General features: G+C 37.3%; 7 protein-coding genes across 7 annotated transcripts; 5 read left to right on the top strand and 2 right to left on the bottom strand.

Annotated features, from left to right (window-relative positions):
• Positions 1-162: 162 nt before the first annotated feature.
• On the top strand, positions 163-1,201 carry GCK72_010290 (uncharacterized protein; the record flags this gene model as incomplete). Its single annotated transcript, XM_003104132.2, has 5 exons — positions 163-271; positions 326-449; positions 538-662; positions 711-835; positions 1,055-1,201. 5 exons carry the CDS (start codon positions 163-165, stop codon positions 1,199-1,201), a joined length of 630 nt encoding a protein of 209 aa, XP_003104180.2.
• A 1,458-nt stretch (positions 1,202-2,659) lies between these two features.
• Positions 2,660-7,414, bottom strand: GCK72_010289 (uncharacterized protein; the record flags this gene model as incomplete). The annotated part of the gene is made up of 20 exons (XM_053727782.1): positions 2,660-2,838; positions 3,121-3,199; positions 3,248-3,447; positions 3,495-3,609; positions 3,656-3,865; positions 3,918-4,208; positions 4,253-4,384; positions 4,435-5,022; positions 5,075-5,189; positions 5,238-5,337; positions 5,383-5,482; positions 5,527-5,626; positions 5,670-5,773; positions 5,819-6,067; positions 6,134-6,236; positions 6,282-6,687; positions 6,732-6,918; positions 6,964-7,196; positions 7,239-7,353; positions 7,400-7,414. 20 exons carry the CDS (start codon positions 7,412-7,414, stop codon positions 2,660-2,662), a joined length of 3,621 nt encoding a protein of 1,206 aa, XP_053587359.1.
• Positions 7,415-7,878: 464 nt separating this feature from the next.
• Positions 7,879-10,106, top strand: GCK72_010288 (uncharacterized protein; the record flags this gene model as incomplete). The annotated part of the gene is made up of 10 exons (XM_053727781.1): positions 7,879-8,031; positions 8,119-8,214; positions 8,262-8,606; positions 8,655-8,917; positions 8,964-9,186; positions 9,239-9,345; positions 9,395-9,518; positions 9,567-9,754; positions 9,800-9,967; positions 10,016-10,106. The coding sequence occupies 10 exons, from the start codon at positions 7,879-7,881 to the stop codon at positions 10,104-10,106; spliced, it is 1,758 nt and encodes a 585-aa protein (XP_053587358.1).
• Positions 10,107-10,150: 44 nt separating this feature from the next.
• GCK72_010287 (uncharacterized protein) lies at positions 10,151-11,215 on the top strand (the record flags this gene model as incomplete). Its single annotated transcript, XM_053727780.1, has 3 exons — positions 10,151-10,349; positions 10,395-10,624; positions 11,174-11,215. The coding sequence occupies 3 exons, from the start codon at positions 10,151-10,153 to the stop codon at positions 11,213-11,215; spliced, it is 471 nt and encodes a 156-aa protein (XP_053587357.1).
• A 1,572-nt stretch (positions 11,216-12,787) lies between these two features.
• On the top strand, positions 12,788-15,414 carry GCK72_010286 (uncharacterized protein; the record flags this gene model as incomplete). Its single annotated transcript, XM_053727779.1, has 8 exons — positions 12,788-12,920; positions 13,016-13,417; positions 13,877-14,167; positions 14,315-14,517; positions 14,560-14,889; positions 14,946-15,059; positions 15,105-15,230; positions 15,274-15,414. 8 exons carry the CDS (start codon positions 12,788-12,790, stop codon positions 15,412-15,414), a joined length of 1,740 nt encoding a protein of 579 aa, XP_053587356.1.
• A 411-nt stretch (positions 15,415-15,825) lies between these two features.
• GCK72_010285 (uncharacterized protein) lies at positions 15,826-16,513 on the top strand (the record flags this gene model as incomplete). The annotated part of the gene is made up of 3 exons (XM_003104153.2): positions 15,826-15,922; positions 16,001-16,285; positions 16,329-16,513. The coding sequence occupies 3 exons, from the start codon at positions 15,826-15,828 to the stop codon at positions 16,511-16,513; spliced, it is 567 nt and encodes a 188-aa protein (XP_003104201.2).
• A 190-nt stretch (positions 16,514-16,703) lies between these two features.
• On the bottom strand, positions 16,704-17,075 carry GCK72_010284 (uncharacterized protein; the record flags this gene model as incomplete). Its single annotated transcript, XM_053727778.1, has 3 exons — positions 16,704-16,822; positions 16,939-17,010; positions 17,054-17,075. 3 exons carry the CDS (start codon positions 17,073-17,075, stop codon positions 16,704-16,706), a joined length of 213 nt encoding a protein of 70 aa, XP_053587355.1.
• Between the last annotated feature and the right edge of the window lie 2,057 nt (positions 17,076-19,132).

Raw genomic sequence — 19,132 nt, 5'->3', positions numbered from 1 at the left:
AACTTAATTGATCGAAAATATTCCAACTTTCGTGTTCTGGTTTTCACCAGATAAGTATCTAAATTATAAAATTTAAAATCAGTGTGCTGCATCAGAAAAACGACATTTAATCTCTAAATATATGTAAGAATTTTGTTCGTTCCAGAAAATCTTCCGTCAACAATGGCAGGAACTCGGGATTATGATCATCTATTCAAATTACTTATAATTGGAGATTCTGGAGTTGGAAAAAGCAGTCTTCTGTTACGGTTCGCTGATAATACTTTTTCTGGTTTGTTCGCTTCTTCATGCTCTCAAAAGCGGGTGAAAAAAGTCAATTTTTCAGAAAATTATATCACCACAATCGGTGTTGATTTCAAAATCCGTACAATGGATATCAACGGACAGCGAGTCAAGTTGCAAATTTGGGATACTGCAGGCCAAGAACGATTCCGAACGATTACATCAACGTAAGAAAATGGAAAAATTTTCAATTTTGAGACCAAGGGAAAATTCTTGACTGTTCGTTAAAAAGTTTCAAATTTTTAATTTTTCCAGTTACTATCGCGGAACTCATGGCGTCGTTGTTGTTTACGATGTGACGAACGGTGAATCCTTTGGGAACGTGAAACGATGGCTTCAGGAGATCGAGAACAACTGCGATTCTGTGCAGAAAGTCCTTGGTTTGTTGATATTTTTCAAATGTTCAATGAAAATTTCAATGTTTTCAGTCGGTAACAAATGCGAAGAATCTGATCGTCGAGTAGTTCTTGAGAGTGATGCTCGCAACTACGCCCAGTCAATGAATATTGCATTCTTCGAAACTTCGGCCAAAGAAGACAAAAATGTCGAGCCGGTTAGTTTTCTTTCAATCGTATCGTGATGTTTTCGTTACATTTATCATTTTCCGAATGGTTGAGACAAACCCAAAACTTTTTTCGATTCAAAAAATATTCTTTCCCAAGGACTGACAGTTGAGAGTCTCAACTTGAGACAACTCCATCGCGACGCGATAATATGTATATCGCATTAAATGTTTTGAGATATCATATTTTCTCTAATAGTATGTTTATAGATGTTCACTTGCATTACAAGTCTCGTCCTGACTGCAAAACTGGCGAACCCGTCGTCTGCATCAAAAGATCAGCATCGTTCCGGTGGCGTTTCACTGAAAGACAACTCCGGTAACACCAATCAAAAGAAGAAGTGCAAATGTGGATGAAATATTATAAATTCGATACCGTCATTCTTCTATCATAATTCTTGATCCGAGTCTAACACGTACTCTCACCTTTTTTCTCATATGCTTTTCACTTTGTAAAATGGCTCTTCCCTAAATGATTTTCGCATCCTCCCATCCCTCATTTCTTTGCTATCTTGTGTATGCATATACTATCTAATTTCTCGATCGCTCATTTTACCGCTTTCTGGCTCCCACAAGCTTGTAAATTTAATATAAATCTATTGTTTCCGAAGCTCAATAATTTGTCTTGTTGTTGTATATTACAGGGAGGCGAATAAGTATACGACGCCCTTAATTCTTAGATATTCGGCGAAAAACGGTTGAATCAACAAAAAAACGTTATTAATAGTTGGAATATACGTATTAGATTTAATTTACGAAAGGAAATCGAAGTTGGATACTTTGGCTTTGGTACAGGCCTTCAGACGTCCAATGAAAAAATCGCCTGTGCGCCGCGTCTCGGGCGTGATCTGGACCTATAATAATAATTTTAATATTGAGCCTTTTTCCAACCGTCAAAAGCAAAACTATTGTTATCAAAAGGTGATAGTAGGTCCCCTTAACGTCACCAGGTCCATGACCTCCTTTTTTCTAAAACTGTGATGGTATGGGTCGCGGTGATATCTTACGGTAGAACTTCGTTAGTTTTCATTTAAAAAAAAAGCGAAAATCGACTAGGGGTCTTCCAAAACTTGGTTTTGAAGGATGTTTTGTTCCTCTGTACAGCTCAACACTCTACTGGACTCTTTTCCATCTTTCAACAAGATTGGGCTACGCCCCACAGTTCCAAATCAACAAAATTCATCATCTCTCTCATTTTCCTGGCTATTGGAACAACGACTTTAGGCCTGCATTGTCGGCGGATCTCATTCTGATGGATTTCATCGTATGGGAATATTTGAAGAGCAAGATCTCAGGAATCTCTTACAACAAGGCCGTTGTTCTCAAGGCCTTCTTTCAGAAGATATGGGACGAAGTCGACGTCGACTACCTGCGGCGCACAAGCGATTTTGGCGTCTTACGTCAGAAGGCCTGTATCAAAGTCAAAGTATCCAACTTCGAATCCTTTAGTAAACTGAATCTAATTCGAACATTCCAACTATTAATAACGTTTTTTGTTGATTCAACCGTTTTCTCGCCGAATATCCAAGAATTAAGAGCGTCGTATACTTATTCGCCACCCTGTATAGTGAAAATCAATTAATAGAAATTTCTGCAATTTCATTTATCGGTATAAGAAATTCTTGGATTCAAAATAGAAGAACGGAAAAACTGGTGTCGAGGAGATCAATTTGTAAAAAATCTGGGATATTGGGAAGGTAGGGATTGCAGATCATTGTACAATAACATCAGCCAACTGTAGGACTGTAGGGATATTTGAAGTGAAACTTTTCAATAAAATCGAAGAAAATAAATAGTTTTGGCAAAGGAGGTCGTTTATCCATGAGTTGTATCGTCTTCAACGAAATCGTAGGCTTGTTCACGAGTGACAGCATCGATGTGGGAAACTTTGTTGCGGAAACGAACTCCGTAGAACTTTTCGGCAGTGGCAAGCAACTCAGGGCGGAAAGTAGTCGTGACGAATTGGGCTTGGTCCGATAGAGACTGAATCATTTCTGAAAGAAAATATTACTGTAGATTAGGCTTGAAAAAAGGAGGGGAGGGGGGGTGCCTAATTTAGGAGTCCGCGGGTCCCACATGATCATTAAACGGTCAGAAATACACAGGTGTTAATGAATTTTGGAAATTTTGTCTTCATATGTGATTTCAGTTTCTATGAAAACTACATGTTATTCCTACGAAAACTAATTGTTTTCAAAAAAAAACAACGCGTCTTCTTTATAGCAATAGATGCGCGATTAACAAGTTTCTTGATAACAAAAGTATCAAACACTCACCAGCTACAGATTTTCTATGCTGAGCATCAAGAGCAGCATCGATTTCGTCGAAAAGATAAAATGGAGCGGGGTCACATTTCTACAAAAATACAAGTTGATTAATCGGAGTTCTATTAGAAAATATTACTTGAATAGCAAAAATGATAGCGAGAGCAACAAGTGACTTCTGTCCTCCAGATAGTTGCGTCATTTCTCGAGTTTCCGATTCACCATCATCAGAAACGAATGAAACCATTACGACAATTCCTTCGTAACTTTCTACTTTGTGAGCACTTGGTTCTTCACCTTCACGGTGGTCACGCATACGCAATGACATTTTTCCGCTTCCTAGAAAAATGTTATTACAATTACCGCCATTCTTCAACTAGCCTAACCATGAGGAACCAATTGTTTGAAAACTTGTTCGAAGTTCTTCTTCACTTGCTTGAAAGTCAAATCGATAGCTTCATATTTTCTGTTCTCAAGAACTTTCAGCAATTCTTCGATAGACTGAAAAATATATTTATTCGAAAGAAGTCGAAGGAAAGATTCTTACATCTTCACTTTTCTTTTGTTCCGCCATTCGTTTAGTCAAGTCTTCCTTTTGGCTTGAAGCGGTCATGTACTGATCAAGTGCCTTTTTGTTCACATTTTCGTATTTTTTCAACTCATTCACACATTCAATCAACTTTTTCTCCAATTCACGTGGTTTCACATTCTGGTATTTCGAGAAAGTGTCTGTTGGAAGAGCACCGAGAAGACGCATCTGTAAATAGAATAAATTACAAATTTATAGATTTAAAATTTCAATTAAAAACCTTTTTCAAACTATCTTCTCTTTTCTGCTTAACTTCATCTTCTTTCGCCGCTATTTTGTCTAACTGGAGTTGGAAATCAGATTGTTGTTTCTCTAGATCTCTCTGTATATCCATGTAATTTTCGAATTGTCGTTGAACAGCTTTTTCTTTTGATTCGAACTCTTGAAGTTCGTTGATTGCACTTTCGAGTTGTTCGCGAACATTCTCCATTCGAGAGATAAGTGAATTGTATTGAGCATTTGCATTGTCCAATCTATGACGGCGCTCGTTATCAGAGATGTCGTCAACACGCTGAAAAAACCATATTTTCAAAATATTAAGTCAGCCATCCGAACCGCCGTAAGATTTTCTTTTGTTTTATACAATTTTTTCGTCAAAAGATTCTCAATGGCATTTTTGCGATGCATCAAATCCATTCTGCGACGAGCAACATCAGCTAATTCCTGCTTCATTTGATCGACTTTTCTCTGTAAAAAATGAATTAGAACTGGTTATAATAAAATGAAATGAAACGTACTCTGAGTTCTCTGACACTCTGTTGTTCGCCATCAGTCAGCTGAGAACTCATGGCAGATCCAATCTCCTGCTCGAGAATCTCTTTTTGAGCAACCAATTCACGAAGACGATTTCTGATTTGAATAAGCTGATTCATCTTCGGTTCTTTTGTTTTTGCAATCATGAAAAATTGTTGACTAATAGCGTTTTTGGCTTCTGTCAATTCACGATGTCTCCGATGGAAATCACTTATTTGGTTTTCGTTTTGAGTCATACGATTTCTGACTTGTTCTGCAGCACGAGTCTTGTCTCGAACGTTCTGTTCCGCAAGTTTCAGTTGTTCATGATGTACACTGAGTTCTTTCATAATGATCATCTTCTTGCTGTGGATTTCCAACTTGCTTCTTTTCTTATCAATAAATCCTCCCGTCATTACTCCTTTTTTGGACATTTGATCTCCATCAGCAGTAACAACATCGTATTGCTCGTTACGGATATCGCGTGCACTCTGATCCAGAGCGCGAACAACAATAACATTAGCTGTGATAGACTGAACAACTTTATCGAATTTTGCGTCATAATCTACAACTTCCAGAAGTGGGCGAGCGTTCTGTAAAGAATCGTCTGGTTGTAAAAAATATATTTTGAGAAGATTCACTTACAGGTCGTTTTCCGAAGTTTTTCTCTCTTGGAGCGTTGACTCGATTCAACGGATAGAAATTGAGCTCGCCAGGAAGTTGCAACTCATTGAATTTTTTCAATATTTTTGTGGCAATACTGAAACATTTAAATGAGGTGAACTCTCAAGTAAATCACACAACTAACCGATCAGTCTCGACGACATGATAGAACAGACGATTCTGTGCGATCACTTCGAAAGCCGTTATGAACATTGCATTGACTTCAATCAGATCAATGAGAGTTCCTATAATCTCACATCAAGTATGTTTTTTTAGAAAAAAAAACAAACCATGATAGCCATTGATAACATCATCATGCTGTCCGTTTCTATTTTCACTTTTGAATTCGTCGATCACCTTACGAACACCAGTCATTCCATTATAGATTGGCTGAATGGAATGAAATCAGAGAAATTTTCTACCAATATTATTACCCGTGCCACAAGCCGTCTCATTTGATCGTTTGCAGCCGAAACATCCTGATCCAGATCGGAGATTTTATCTCGAATAGATTTTTCTTCACGTGAAGCCGTACTGAAATAAGGAAACTCAAAATAGTTTGCTAAATGTTTCTCACTTCAAAGCACTATAAGCATTGTCGTATTCTTGCTTCAAAGCTGGAGTTTTACTGCCATAATTGTCCATATGCAAACGGTTTTCTTCTATTTCTTGGCTGATATTCTGAAATGTTTTTTTCTTAGTTTAATATTTTTGTTGTTCTGTTACTTTGATCTCATTATTCAATTTCTCATCTTCTTTCTCCACATCTTCCAATTCTTTCTGAACAGTTCGCTCTTGTTCTTGATTATCCGCGATGAGGCCAGCAAATCGACGAATTTCATTACGAAGAGCTTTGTCACGTTCTTCAATTGATGTATATTGACTTCGTTGTCCCTGTTTAGCAAGAATCTCTTTGATGTGTGCTTCATCGATACGAATATCAGTATTGAGTCGAGATTCTTCTTCTACGAGTCTCTGAAAAAATGAAACATCACAATTTTTCAATGGTTTCAGATAACAGCGATTAGATAATAAACTCACAGCATATTCCGGCTTGATAGCTTCCAAATCGTTTTCGTTTTTGTAGATTTCGTCCGTAATGCTTTGGAGGGAGCTTTCTGCATTTTGACGACCTTGACGTTCTCTGAAAACCAATATTCGCTAGATGCATTCGGCATACTTTACCCACCTGGTACTTTCTTCAGTTAAAGAATCAATTTCCAATTTAAGAGTCATCTTTTCTTCAACCATTTTAGTTTCCTCAGCTTGTAATGATTCCTTATCGTCCCGAAGTGTTCTTCCCTGAGCATCCAACTTTTTCTTTCCAGCTTTAGTTTTTGCCAATTCGCTAGAAACTTCAACCAACTGACTTTTCACTTCGTTGGCTTTTGCAACAAGTTCATGCTTCTGCTCGTCTAATTTAGTTTTTTCTTTTATCGCTTCCTTGTTTGTGTTGTCATACATAGTGTACTCTATGCTTCGTTTTGTCTTGTCCAACTTCTGATATTCCCTCAAATCTTCTTTCTCGTTTTCAAGAGTTTGAAGGCGGTCGTCGATATACTTAAGAAGACCATCGATTTTTTCAGTTTTCATTCCTGAAAAATTTAGCAATTTTAACGAAAAATAAATATTGGCTCACTTGTCTCTTTCAGAATTTTAAGACTTTCTTCCTTCCTCTCGTCATAAACTCTTGTTCCAGCTACTTCTCTTAGCAATTTGAGTTTGTATGTATCCGGAGATGTTGCTAATTCGTTGATTTTTCCTTGTTTCACAATATAGTACGGATTGGATCGAGAGAAACCAGCCGATTCCATAAGGTTGACAACCTACAGAGAAATTATAAGAACATTTTAACGACTTAACTAAGATACCTCAGCTCGTGGAACCATTTTATTATCAATGTAATACTGATCTTTCTTTTTTCCAACCTGGCGAACAATCTTCACTTCCGTATTATCGAAAGCCATCAAACGTTTCTCAGAGTTATCAAAAGTGATTTCCACACGAGCATGAGCAACTTTTGGACCAGTACTTTCATGAAGCAAACCAAGTCGTTGTTCTTCCTTCAAATGTGCGTATTCATCGGAAAGAACGAATTGAATCGCTGAAAAAAAAACTTCAGATGTGAATCGATAAACTTACAAACCATGGAAAAAATTCGATTTTCCAGATCCATTTCTACCAACAACAACATTAGAACGAGGACTGAAACCGGAGACATGAGTATTGTCCTTGTAGCTCCGGAAGCCGTTGATTCTAACCTGAAAATAAGAAAAACTGAAAATTTACATATTTAAGAAAACTCACTTCTTTGATCTTCATTGGTCTGCAGCATTAAGCGATAAGACGTTCACTAAAAATTGATGTAATTAATGCCAAGCTTTATTTCGAACTAGGAATATCTTAAGCTGAGCTAAAACAGAAAAATTTCGGTTAATTTAAATTCGAAGCGTTACCTTCGCGGGCGCGACCCCGGGACTAAAAACTCTCACTCGACCACAATCGTCGGACTCCTCTCGGACAAGGCGGAGAACTGTGGGGTTGGGGAATAAGTAATGAATTTCTTGAAATTGTATCTTAATCTACCTGAATTCGAGGTTGCAGATGAACGTGTTAACAGACAATTATTGAAAGTATCTATAAAGTTAATCTGTTAGCATTCTAGAAAATCAGAAATTTAAAACACTTTAATTCTCACGTGTTGCCCTACTGCTCCACTGAAAAATATTCCACATCAAATATAATTTTGGAAATAAGGAAAATAGTTATTGTCAAAGAATAATAAAATGGAGCTGAACAATGAGAACACAGTGCAAAGTCCACAGTCATCTGAAACTTTTATTGAAGGTGATCGAGTTCTAATATCTGAGATTAGTCCAAATTATGCCCAAAGAAGAAACTTGTACAATAATGTAAATTGGACGAAAACACATATGGCTGTGAGTTTTGGGATGTCTCGATGCCGAATTATCTTAATCAGATTACAACTTGTTCAGAATATGATGCCATATTGATTTTTGTTTCAGCTTCTCGGGCATGTTGGTTATATCTACAGTATAGATGAAGAGAAGAGAACTGCTCTTGTCCGTGTCTTCTACGCATTGCCACCGAGTACTGATCTGGTAGAAGAATTCCAAAGTATTCTCTTCTGATAACCGCTTTCTTTTAGTTACAAAACCTGACAGAGTGGCCTTTGGAAGCTCTAGAAATTCCTAAAATTGTTGAACACTATAAGGGAGATTTAGTAGCAATAACTCGTGGAGACCCATTGAAAACAACGATTGGAGTTATTGCTGCAAAAGAAACAGTGACTTTCGAAGGTGTTCCAAAATACATGGTTTCATTGAAAAATGCTCAAAACACTGCATTAATTCGTGATATTCAAGTGACAATTGATGTGAATCCAGGATGGACAGATGGTCGTAGAGACTTATTTCTGTGTCCGGTTTATTCTGGACCAAGACTGTCAATGATTACGAGAGATAGAAATGAACACAGTATTCATACTTATAAAGTTTAGTTGACCAATATTTACAGATACAATTTATTGCTACACTTTCAGAATACAATTCACGGTTACACAACGGACAATTTGATGGAAATTATCATAAATTGGAATGAAGATTCTAGTAGTTATGCTAAGTTAGTTGAATCAATTCGTGCAAATCCGCAACAAGTTCGAATGCCTTTCGATGGACAGCTTCCAATTTTCCGTGCAGTTTCGGATGATTTGTGGAATGTTGTTGTGATGTTAATCTCATTAGGAGCAGAGAAAAATGCTAAAGATAGTCAGAACAAGACAATAGTGCACGTGGCAGCGGAGAGGTTTGTTCAAAGATTGAGATATTGACAACTTGAATATTATTTTCAGAGGGCTTGACAAGATGCTAGAAGGTGTCCTACTTCTTCTTCCAAAAGAAGTAAATTCTCAGTCAATAACCGGTGATACTCCACTGCATCTGGCTTCCCGACATGCTCATGCTGCCTGTATTGATCGTCTTCTGGGGACAAGCGCATGTCTTCCGTGTGTTGCAAATAACAATGGAGATACTCCAATACATGAAGTTTGTAAACTGCCTGAGTCTGGAAACAAGGTGAGTCACGAGAGGAAATATGTCTACGTTTAATGGCATGTTTTTTTTCCAGAAAGCAGCGATTAGTCGTATTATGACAAACACTCGAGCGAACATTCATCAAATGAACAACGCCAATATGACACCTCTACAGATTTCTATATTCGGAGGACACGTGAAGTAAATCTCCCTCTCTAGTTTATGTGCCAAATTATAAGCATTCTTACAGTACTGTCGAACAACTCCTTCTTTTACGTTCTTCTTACCGTAATACCACTACAAAAAACGGAATGAATGCATTGCATTATGCTGCTGGATGTGGGCATGTAAATGTCATAAACAAGTTGATTATGGTATCTTTTTAGAAAATTGTCATCTCATTACAATTATTTGATTTCTAGTTGGGCCTCGAAGTACATCGTCGTGACAGATTTGGTCGTGGAGTTCTTCATTACGCTCTTGAAAAATGGACTGGAGAAGCTGAGAAAGACTGTGGACGTCTCGCATCAATTCAAGCCCTTGTAAAGGCGGGAGCCCCACCGAATGTAGTAGATTTGAATGGGCAGACCCCCATATTTCAACTTGTTAAGTGGGTGCAAACTGAAATTCGATTATTAAGGTGCTCTAATTTCAGAGATATGCTGAAACAAAATGAACAATATGCTGTATCTTTGGTTCCAATGTGTGCTCAACTCGTTCGTACAAACTTGAATCTTGATGAGATGGCGAGTAGACTTCGTCCCAAATGGCAACTTGCTACTATTTGTTTCATGGTTTCGAATGGTGCTGATTTGAATATTAAGTTAGTTTTTCAGACGATATGATGACATATGCTTCTTGTAAATTTCAGAGATAGAAAAGGGGTGAGCATTGTTGATTTGTGTGAAGATTCAACACTTCGTCCGATCATTATTCATATTGCACAAACTAAGCAAAGGTAACTAGTATGAATTTCAAAAGTAGATTTATAAACTTCAGAACTGTAATGCCAATGTTAGCTATGAGTCAGGATAAATTTGATGCTGCAGAAGTGTCGATGTGCACTTTTTCATGCTTTGATTCGGTTGCAACTGTCAAATTGAATCCATGTGGACATCGTGTTGCTTGCGTCGATTGTGCTGAGAAGACAGCCATTAGAAGATGTCCAGTTTGTTATCAGTTTATTGCAGGAGCACATGATCACGGTAAAATTAAAATAGCAGACAATCCTAAACTCGTAATTTTGATAGATGGGACACAAGTTCAAATTGGTTCTCGATCAGGCGAATCAACTGATTTCGGCCGGCAACATTCACAACTTTCTGCTGAAATTTGTAAAAAGATAGCTGAAGATGCAGCTCGAGAAGCAAAAATCGAATTTGAAAGAGAGAAGCAAAAAGAGCTGAATTTATTGAGAAAAAAACTAGAACAGTTGGAGTTAGAGACTAGTTGTGCTATTTGTATGGATTCCAAAATTGAGGTAAAGGATATCAACATAAAAGCTGAAACAGGACGTTGTTCAGGTTGTTTTCAACTGCGGACATACTGCTTGTGTGGAATGCACAGATAAACTCAAAAAACAGTGCCATATCTGCAGGAAACCTATTGAGACAACTCAACCTATTTATTCGTGAACATGTTAATCAATTTTTATAAAGTTTAAACTTTAATTTTTGTTTCATTCACACACAAAAATCGGTAATTGGACAACAAAAACTAGAGATATAAAGCTTTCTCTAGATCTATTCATCATGTCTCATCTTTTTTCACATTTGAGCTACCGCGCACACAGTCTCCCACACGCGAAATGCGCAAGCGTTTTCACGAGAAAAGCGACGATCTGCGTCCTCAAATCTCTAACGCATGCAGAGGGAGCGCGTTTGCACTAAAATTAATCTGAAATGAAAAATTTTGGAAAAATGTCTCGTACAACGAGTAGACAACGAATTTCGAAACGGTGAAAAAAGAATAAGATAGAAGATGATCTGAACTATAATTTTCATAAAAATCTTAAACGAACAATATTCAGAACACGACTTATGGACGCCTGAAAATGGCGTTCAAAGAATAGTGTGTTTGAAGGACATGTCTAATTTGGAATGATAATTTTTTTCTTTAGATAGATTCTCTGATATCTGAAATACTTCATAAAGTTAAAAATTTCCTAAAAATAAAACAATTAGTAATCCATGTAATGGGCAATAACGGTATTTAGCACCTTTTTGATGGTTTTGGTCTGGAAACAAAAAAAATCGAAAAAATAAAACGAAGCGATTGTAGAGGGTCCCGAATGAAATATTTACCATTTTAGTTTGATTGATTCCGTTTAGTACTCATTGAGTCATGATCATATCAAATTTCAGTTGAAAAAGTTGAAAAAACGTCATTTTTTCGGACTTTTTTCTATTTTTCAGCCGAATAAAAAAATTTCTCAAAAAAATAAAACGAAGGAAAAGTTTGAAATTTCAATGGGAATCTATTACTTTTTACAGCTTGTGATTTCGTCCACTACAGATTGATTGAGGATAATTTTAAGTGTGCCAACTTTCACCACTGATATTACTGTATGTAGAGAAAGTGATGCCTGAGGGCCAACTCTTTTTTGTTCTAAAACCCATAACTTAGACAAAAACGTGGATTAGGCATAAAACTTCACTTTTTCAGTTGACAACATTTTTGTACGAGACCTCCCTGAAAAGTTATGCTTCTCCTCCTATTTCAGTGCAATGCTGTGAGCTTGTCTATTGTGATAGACTGTAACTCGCTAGTATGCGTCTGTACAAAAAAGTTGTCAACTATGAAAATAAAGCCCTATACTTGATCTACGGCCCTAGTAAAAATTAACATCTCGCGACACGTATTTTATTCGTTATAAACTCCTAAAAACTTCCGAGTTTGACAGTGCATCACGGCTTCCCTGATGGTCAGAAAGAGCCAATTTTTAAAGAGTATGTAGATTAGACGTAGTGCTTCACTTTTGCAGTTGACAACTTTCTTGTATTTCTCTTCTCTGAAAAGTTATACTCCTCCATCGAATCTACCTAACTCTCCACGAGATTGTGACTAAGTCGACTGTTTTAGATTGTAACTCGCTAGTAAGCGTCTGTAGAAAAAAGTCATCAACTAAAAAAGTGAAGCTATACACCTGATCTACATATCCCTCAAAAATTGGCTCTTTCTGACAATTAGTGCTGTCGTGATGCTCTCTCAAACTTGGTAGTTTTTATGAGTTCATAATGAGTAAAATAATTGCCCCAAAATGCTAATTTTTACTAGGGCCGTAGATCAGACATAGGACTTCATTTTCACAGTTGACACCTTTTTTGTACAAATGCTTGCTTGCGAGTTACAGTCTCTCAAAGATCTTCTACAGAACAGTTGAATTTGGCTTGGCGGCGAGAGAGTGGAGAGTGCTAGAGAAAAATACAGTTTGCTTGCGCACTTCGCGTGTGGGAGACTGTGCGCGCATGTGCTAACCCGTGGTCGTGGCTGACCTCAGCTTGAAAACTAGTCCCTCTTGAATATTTGCCACGTTTTTCAACTTTTAATCAACTTTTCTGAATTATATGTGGCCGGAACATTTAAAAATTGAATATAAAATTTAGAATCTGTCTGTACAAATTGAAATATAACACTTTCCAGAATGCTTCGGTATATTATTCCTCGCAAGAAAGGCTCGTTCGTCATCGCCGCCTTCCTCACCGTCGCCTTCTTCTGCATAGTTTATTATCACCGAAACGATCGGCGACGGACGAAGTTCCAGTTTCCGAATATTGGTAAGAGATTTTGATGATTTATTCGATAAAAGAGTGTAAAATACGCGGATCAATACGCAAAATCTGATTGTGGGTAGAATTAAGTTTTTTTCCAGAAAAATATGCAGAAGAACTTGTTCGTCTTCCGGAGACGTGGAATGGAGAGTTTCATCAAATTCCTGACTATTCGAAACCTCGTGAAGGTCCCGGAGAGAAAGGGAAACCAGTTGTTCTCAGTGGGAAAGAAGCAGAGTTAGGACAAGTAGATATGAAAAAGTGGTTTATGAACGTTCATGTTTCGGATAAAATTTCACTTGACCGAGATGTACCAGATCCGAGAATACAAGCGTGTAAAGACATCAAATATGATTACGCAACTCTTCCTAAAACATCAGTTATCATTATTTTTACCGATGAAGCATGGACACCTTTATTGAGAACCGTTCATTCAGTAATCAATCGAAGCCCTCCAGAAATACTGCAAGAAATAATTTTACTCGACGATAACAGTAAAAGACGTTAGTTTCGGTGTCATAAAAATCATACTTGTCACGGGCCGGGCCCGCTAAAAAAATCTTCCGGCCCGACCCGTTCGGCCCGTCAAAATATTGAAATTTTTTTTTCGTCGTTTTCCCATTGTTTGGTCGTTTACTACTTTATGGCAAACATTTTATTGATTAGAAATTATAAAAAGACAACAAGTGAAAACATATTTTTAAAGATTAAATTAAAAGTTTTGATCAATTTTCTATGACTAAAATTGAGATTTTCAACATTTTCTGCATTTTTCAGATATTTTTTAATTTAATCTTTAAAGAAATTGTGCGCGGTAATTCAAAAATTAATTTCCAAGACTTTCAATTCTTTTTTTCAAAAATAATTTTTTGCTCCGGGCCCTGAAATTTTCAGCGGGCCCGGCCCGGCCCGTGATTTGACAAGTATGATAAAAATATTCTTACACAAGTGTTTTGTTTCAGAAGAACTTCAAGAGCCTCTCGATGAACACATAAAACGCTTCGGAGGAAAGGTTCGATTAATAAGAAAACACGTTCGTCATGGGTTGATTCGTGCGAAGTTAGCAGGAGCACGAGAAGCAGTTGGGGACATTATTGTCTTTTTGGACTCTCATTGTGAAGCGAATCACGGTTGGCTGGAGCCAATTGTACAGAGAATTAGTGATGAAAGAACTGCTATTGTTTGTCCAATGATCGATTCCATTTCTGATTCAACACTAGCATATCACGGCGATTGGTCACTTTCAGTTGGAGGTGAGTAATATCACTGATGGTCTGCGTGTCTGCCGGCTAAAGAGAATGTATTTTCGTATTTTGGGTATGTATTTTCGTATTTCTAGTCTCGGGGCAAACCATCCGTGAAAACCTACCTCTATATAATTGTAATTATATTGTTTTCAGGATTTTCTTGGGCTCTTCATTTCACATGGGAAGGGCTACCCGAAGAAGAACAAAAGCGTCGAACAAAAGTCACCGATTATATCAGATCTCCCACGATGGCTGGTGGCCTGTTAGCAGCGAATCGTGAATATTTCTTCGAAGTTGGTGGTTATGATGAAGAAATGGATATTTGGGGAGGAGAAAATCTCGAAATATCATTCCGAGTGAGTTCAGTTTCTAAATGTTATCCTGAAAATATTTTTCAGAATTGGATGTGCGGTGGATCGATCGAGTTTATACCATGTTCTCATGTCGGTCACATCTTCAGAGCTGGTCACCCCTATAACATGACTGGGCGAAATAACAATAAAGATGTCCATGGAACTAATTCCAAACGACTAGCAGAAGTATGGATGGATGACTACAAACGGCTCTACTATATGCATCGAGAAGATTTGAAAACAAAAGATGTCGGAGACTTGACTTCTAGGCACGAACTACGAAAAAGACTAAATTGTAAATCGTTCAAATGGTTCCTAGACAACATCGCGAAAGGAAAGTTCATTATGGATGAAGACGTGGTTGCATATGGTGCAGTGAGTTGTTATTCTTCAAATATATATGCAGGAAAACAACTTTCTTATTTGTTCAGCTTCATACAGTTGTTAGCGGTACTCGGATGTGCACAGATACATTACAAAGAGATGAGAAAATGTCTCAACTTCTTGGAGTTTTCCATTGTCAAGGAAAAGGAAGCTCTCCACAGGTATTCAGTTTACTGAATCTCGTCAATGTGGGATACATTTTCTAGTTAATGTCTCTGTCAAAAGAAGGTAACCTGCGTCGAGAGAACACTTGTGCAGCAGAGGAGAGTGGGAATGTTAGAATGAAAACGTGTTCAAAAAGAGCACAATTCAATGAGAGATGGGCGTACGAGGTATTAGAACTAATTTGTTTTTAACTAAAAAAAAATTTTGCAGAAACAAATGATACGAAACTTGAAAAGCGGAAAATGCCTGTCAACCGCCAACTTGAAAGCTGGAGATGATGCGATCGTGGTAGAGTGTGACGAAAATGATCCTCATCAAAAATGGAATTTTGTCGACCCTGCGAAGGCTTGATAAAATATCGAATTGAAAACTTATTATCCTCGTGTTTTGAAAACTTTAAATATATGATGCTTTAATTGTATTTATTCCAAATGCTCCGAACTTAATTCCAAAGTTGCTCCATCTTTTCTTTCTGTCTTTTTTTTAGCACTGTTTCCGGGATACAATTAATTAGTATTTATTTCTTATTGCACGGTTTCTTGTCTAGTTTTGCCAATTCTCTTACTAGTCATTTCCTGGTTGTTTCCACTTGATGTTCCGCCTTTTCTTATGGTTGTGATACTCTTAAACTTGGGGTTTGTTAATAGATCGGTTATGTAATTATCTTTTGGTTTTTCTTGAACTAAATTTCCGTTGTTTTCACGAATTTGATACCTTCCAATATTACTAATCAAAATTTCAAAACTTTTTTGCCTCTTCAGAATGACTTCTGAGAGCTGTGAAACTGCTGTGATTCAATCGCTAGCCCCAGGCCCCATCGAAGGAGTTTCGTATCCATTGAAAGTTTTTTATTGTGGACGTGAGTATATTAAAAAAATTGACTCAACATGATCAACACTCCCGCCTGAAGCGCGTTTCTAATTTTTTGAAATTTCAGAATGCTCAATGCCAACCGAGTACTGCGACTACTCTGGGCAAACCGATCTTTGTCGGGCATGGGCAACTCAAAATGCTCCAGAACTTCTCGAAGGACTCGATATTTCTGAAGAACCAGCAGAGGGTGATGAGAAAAAGAAACAGAAAAGAGGAGGAAAAGGATCAAAGCCTGGAGCAGCGACAGCCTCTGCAGGAAAGAAAAAGAGTGGTGCGCAGAAAGTAACACTCCAGAGAGAGCCTCGTGGCAAGAAAAGTGTCACAGTTATCAAAGGACTAGCCACATTTGGTAATACACAACATACGATTAAAAAATGGTCTCTGAATTTTAGACATCGACCTGAAAGTTGCTTCAAAACTTTTCGCTCAGAAGTTCGCATGTGGTTCTTCTGTAACTGGCGCTGATGAAATCGTCATTCAAGGAGACGTCAAAGACGATTTGCTAGACTTGATTCCAGAGAAATGGTCTCAGGTTACTGATGAGCTCATCGACGATCTCGGAGACAAGAAACGCTAATTTCTGTTCACATCCTTTACTTTGTCTTCTTTTCTTCTCCCTGTTCCTGCTAATTAATCTGAGATAAACTTTGTGCAGTTTTGTGCTTGAATTGGCAGTGCATTTTCTGGTTAAATGGAATGAATTGATGAAAATACAAACGGTTGAAATAATTCAAAAATGAATACTAAACAAGGTATTATCTTCCTTTTTAGGGTTTGGATGGAGCTAGCGGTTGTTCTCGGAATGCATTTCCTACATATATCCAATTGTTTTTTCGGACCTCTTGAAGAGTTTCTCGAATTTTCGCCATCCGATAGTCGTGCATTTCTGTAAAAATGGCTGTTGTGTGTTTCGAACAAAATATTAATGTTGCATATTTGTAAGAGGCATGAATTATTGGAACAGGCAACTGATGTATATACAATGAAAAGAGGACAACTTACTTTCTGGCATTTCACTCATTGTTCTGAAATCTCCCCCGTCGTCTGAGGTTTCGCCTCGATTTATTTGTGGAACTGTAAATACGATTTTTTTGAAGAATATAATGAAAACACTTACTGGGATTTTCTGACCGGAGCATTATTGTATTATTTATTTTAGTGAACAAGAAGATCTGAAAGATTCAATTTCAATGAGAAAAGTAATAGCGAAAATCGATGAGAATTCTCAACAAAAAAAAGCGGACGGCATTGAGAGACTGCAGAGAAAGGAAGGGAAAGAAGAACTTCAAAATGATTTTGCAAATGTATTTAGTCTTAAAGTTCAAAAACTAATTTAGTTTGAAAGATTTGGAGAACTAATTGAAAACAAATCTGAAAAGATCATCGAACCATTAAACATTTATCTGGTCTTGCACGGATAATTTAAAAGTTTCCACACATGTGACTGCGCCTTTAATAATACAGTATCACTCAAATTTTCAAAATATTTTACTTTTCCGTCCAGTACTGGATCCAGTTTACACGAGTCAAAAACCTCGCGCTTCCCGATAACCGTTTCAAATTTGTAATACAAACAGATAAATTTAGACCTCAAGTTTCTGTTTGTTCAAAAATCGGCAAAAATACATATCTTGCTTGCCAATGCGCTCTAGCTGGTTTCATCGATAAGCTTATTAGTTTCAAATACTGGTAATTTTCGTTCCATTGAAAGCTTTTTTTATTAGCAGACAAAATCTCACCAATGAAAAATTCGTCTTATGTGTGTTCCAACAAGTGTTTCAGCTTCAAACGTTTCGCTGTCAGTCACCGTCACTTTCATCAGAGTAAACTGTCAAAAAGGCCGTGGGCCGATTTTATTTCTCAGTTCCCAGCCATGGAAAATTTTCGCTTCTTCAGGCGGCCTTGTAGAGGACCAAAAGATTAGTCGATATACAAAAATTCAGCCCATTTGGTTAATCCGCGGCCTCGGCGGCTCTAAAGGCCGAGGGCCGCGGCCGGCCGTACGACAGCCTTGATCAGAGCACATTGAAATGAGACTGATCCATGAATAAGCACGAAATGAGCACAAAATAAAGGCGGTGTCTCGGGTGGGGCACTCTTGGACATGTTTATTTGTCTTCTTCCCGTCCTGTCGTCATACCGACCTTTCTTTTCCTTCATCGTTTCGTTTCTCTTTTTCCTTCTATTATTTTCTCACCACCTGAGCCGAAACTTTTCTATTTCGTACATTTTGAACTTTCTTTCCCAATTTTTCCACTCGGGTGTCAGAAATCACTTTTCTAACTATGCTCCAGAATTTAATAGGGCGAATATCAATTCAAACCCACATAAATCCACACTCTCTTCTCCTAGAATACATCTTCTTTGCGCGTTGAACGGAAAGTAAAAAAAAAGTGAGAGAATGTGAATACGAAGAATTAGAATGCAAGTTATTCGTAAAGTATCCGCGTTTCCTACTCGTTTCGCCTGTCCTATCTCTTTTCTTTTGTGCAAAAAACACTCGAGCTTCTCCGGTTTCATTTGTTTCCTAGTGAAAAAAGGGCCACTCAGTTTATATTTGGGTTTAGAGATGAAGAGTTTTTCCAAAATCTTCAAATTTCCAAACTTCTTTTGTACGAATTAAATTGGGAAACTCCCCCGCTCTGAAATCTCAGAAAATCTCATTATTGTATTTTTAAGAAATATGCATTTCTCTGTGAACAGTGACTATATTCGCTCGTCAAATTGATTTTTGACTAGAACTGAAAAATTCTCCGTGTTATCGTTGAGTGATGATTTGAAAATAAACATGTTGTTTTCGATCCCTCTCTCTCCTATCGTCATAGTGTTCACTCGATAAAAATGAGTTGATATTTTTCAATCTTATTAATTTTTTAAAAGCTTAAGCTTTTCTTTAATTTTTCGAATAAGTGCACATGCCCATGAGAGGTGTGGTCAATACTTTTTGACTTGAAACTGTGGCATGACTAACCGTACAGGACATCATCACAAAACACGAAAAGTGACTCAGATTGTAGAGTTCTATCGAGTTGTATAGTTTCATCTTTCTTGCTAGTTTTCTTAGTAAAATTGAACGGTGTTTCTAAAATTATATCTTAAGAATAGTTCATTTTTGTATTCTATCATGCTCTTATCGATATTTTCAATGTTCTTCTCTTATCTATTTTCTCTATTCAATGTATATTCTTGCCTCTAC

The sequence above is a fragment of the Caenorhabditis remanei genome, chromosome III (assembly GCF_010183535.1).
Source record: "Caenorhabditis remanei strain PX506 chromosome III, whole genome shotgun sequence".
Taxonomy (NCBI): domain Eukaryota; kingdom Metazoa; phylum Nematoda; class Chromadorea; order Rhabditida; family Rhabditidae; genus Caenorhabditis; species Caenorhabditis remanei.
This window is presented reverse-complemented; position numbering and strand designations above follow the sequence as displayed.